Raw genomic sequence first — 3,262 nt, 5'->3', positions numbered from 1 at the left:
ATATATATATATATTATATATATATATATATATATATATATATATATATATATATAACATTAGCGTGTGATATTATAACTTCATTTGTACATTTGATATTTTTAACATTTAAATACTAAACTACATATGAGAGTTAATTGCCCATGTTTAATTTGTCATGAAACGTCATGATTCTCATATATATGAACATGCATATTTGTGGGCGGAAAAATTAAATGAGATATTGATATTCTATCATTTACAGAAAACATAATCACAATCACATAATAAATTCATTCACGACTTTATACAATTTCTTCACACGAATTCTTGCGACACTAATTCATGGACGTAAAAATGATCACAAGAAACTAAGAATATTATGCATGTTGTTTTATTATAATCTATATTGTTTGTGTTTCTGTGTGCGTATATATATGCTTTACATATATGTATGTTATTATATAAATATACATGATATATATAATTTATTTAATTATGTGATTTGGACCCAAATGCCTTCACTTGGAATGCCTCGATGACACACAAATAGAAGATAATATCCGGACGGCGCAAGCAAGACGGAACCCGGCGCGGTGACCCGAATTTCATGCGTGTCCCCCGCGGCGGCGGCAGCCACCACATCCCCTCCGCCGAGGACCAACATCCTCTGATTCATCGAAAAGGAATGCGTAGTAAACGACGGAGCAACCATCGTTACCATGACGGAGGATCCATCTACCCGACCCGGAGGAAGCGTGAACCGAACCAAAACGGGTTGCCCGTATTTGATTTTAGATTGTGTAACGGGGGCAACTATCTTGGGACGTAAGACATGCACATACCAAGGAGAAAATGCTTCCAACGTGAGATCCGTAGGGAAAAGAACCCTCGTGAACCTGTAGAACTCGTGGGGATTGCTTCCTCCGACCAGTACTCGACCGTCGCGTAGCAAGATCGCGGTCGAGTGGTACATACGAGGCCTAGAGCTCGGAGTTTGGACTTCGAACCTGGTCCCTACTAGATTATGAGGTCGATATATAACCGGAGATAAAACCGGATCCCGTCCATATTCCCACCCCGCCGTACCCGAACCCCCTCCGTTGATGATCAAAACGTCACCATTCGGTAACAACAACATGTCCCCCATGACCCGACCCATTGGCATGGTCTCCATGGCCCAACTAGGATTCACATCGTTTATCCCGATTCTCCCACAAGTATTCAAGGCCCCTACAAAAGTACCATGTTTTGCCTTCGTAAATGCTCCTCTAGGGGCCCCTCCGCAAACCAATACTTCAGCTCTACCATATTTCTTCAACGGCAACAAAACGGCGGAACCCGTGCTCGGATAACTTCGAGGATCCCCTCCCGGAATCGCCGGATAGTTCTTAACCACCACCCCTTTGTTGTAATCAAACAGGATAGCTCGATTATTCGCGAAAATGAACAAGTTACCGTCTTCATTCAGAAAAACAAAAGGGTAAAGATTGTTTTCGCTCCCCGGATCATTCGTCTGCCGGAGAAACGGCGACTCGTAAACCTTATCCGTCCCACGTCGTTTCGGGTAGAATTCGTAGTTGAACATGTCCCGACCGCCGAAGACGATGCTCCGGCTGTCCGGCAGGATGTGATTGGTGGCGTACCACCTCTTCACCAAGAGCCCCCCTTCATCTTCCTCCCAATCACAGTAATCGTCGCTGCATGGCCTGTACGTTCTGACTGCATGTTCCCCGTCTCTATACCCTCCGGTCTGTACCAAGGTTCCGTCGGGTGCGACGGCGCCGGAGGAGCACCAGACGTCGGTTTGCACCATGAGGGGGCGGATGGAATTGGAAGCCACGCTGTACTCCACCGAGTGCGCGGTGCAGTCGTGCTTTACGATCCTTTCGTTCGGGTCGTCGCGGCATTTCCCGTGGGGCAAGGATATGTTGGAGAGCCCGAAGTCAGTTCGATCGAAGATTACGACGCGGTCGGTGTGAAGGAGCTGCATGTGCATGGCTGTTATGCCGATGTTTGACTGAAGTAAATCCCATTTTCCGCCGCCTCCGCCGCCGGCGATCGAGAGAATATTCCGGTGAGGGAGCAGAAATAGTATGAGGATCGGCAGCAGCAGCTGGGGGAGGAAGAAGGGAAGAACGAGTGGCGTATTCATTTTCGTTTGTTTGGGGTGTGATGGTTTTTGGGGGCTTTAAATCCTTTTGAGATTGGACAGTGCAATGAAAGCACCACACGTAAGATATACGCGTGAAAATTAATTTTGGTTATCATGTATTTATATTTATTATTATTTATATCTTTATGTATGTTCATTATTAATTTTTTGAGGTGATATTTTATTATTTTCGTAACCATTTTGTATATGTTTTGCTATCTCTGTCATTTTACTTATACGGATGTGATTTATAATTGTAAGACATGCTTCCATCCTTGATTTGAAGCGATTATATGAGCATGATACTCGATTTGGGTAATATTTGGGATTATTTGTATCAAAAGTGTTTCACAAACACTACCTTTGACTAATTGAATTTTTTTTATAAATAAAAGTAATTTTTCTTTAATTTGTTATTACAAGTCTATATATTAGCTAGATTCTCAAATATTAGTATAAAAAAAATTACAAAATATAAACTAAATATTTTGTTATTTTGTTACATGTTAAATTTGTTGTTGGAAAAATAGTTTTAGTATTCCCTTTAAAAAGTCGATACCTCGGCAATGGAGTAACAACTACAGTAATATTATTCTCAAATTATTCTCAAATACAACACGAGAAACATATGGTACCATACGTGGACGTACATGCACAAGATTCCAAAAATAAGCCTTTCAACACTAATAATTACTTTACTACATTCTATTCTAAATTTCCTCTCTCTTGTTAACTGGACCTGTCCTTTTTAAAAATTTAAAATTTGTTAAATTATTGAAAAAGTAGTTTTAAAATATTACAAGGTCACATTATTTTCAATCTTTCAAATACGTCGACCTTGTGTAATATTATAAAACACAAAAACTCGATACAATTTCACATATAAATTTTATAAAATAAATATCTTATCCGATTCGATTCGGTTATAAAAAAAATTATCTTTTATGTCAAAAATATTATATTTCATTCTAAATATAAATCGAGTCGGTCGATCTGTCTCACCAACACCGTCTGCCATTCTCCAGAAAATTTGAGAGCCTAGGCTAGTTTTTAAGGGAAAGTGTTATATAATTTGTAAGAAATAATATATGGTAAAATTTCTCTAAATTAATACTCAAAAACTAATAT

The 3,262-nt window shown here is 39.5% G+C and overlaps 1 protein-coding gene across 1 annotated transcript; it reads right to left on the bottom strand.

Annotated features, from left to right (window-relative positions):
• Positions 1-259: 259 nt before the first annotated feature.
• LOC140874982 (aldehyde oxidase GLOX1-like) lies at positions 260-2,121 on the bottom strand. Its single transcript, XM_073278497.1, has one exon. The coding sequence runs from the start codon at positions 1,976-1,978 to the stop codon at positions 476-478; it is 1,503 nt and encodes a 500-aa protein (XP_073134598.1). The 5' UTR covers positions 1,979-2,121; the 3' UTR covers positions 260-475.
• Positions 2,122-3,262: the final 1,141 nt, after the last annotated feature.

Source organism: Henckelia pumila, chromosome 1, assembly GCF_033568475.1.
Source record: "Henckelia pumila isolate YLH828 chromosome 1, ASM3356847v2, whole genome shotgun sequence".
NCBI classification, from domain to species: Eukaryota; Viridiplantae; Streptophyta; class Magnoliopsida; order Lamiales; family Gesneriaceae; genus Henckelia; species Henckelia pumila.
This window is presented reverse-complemented; position numbering and strand designations above follow the sequence as displayed.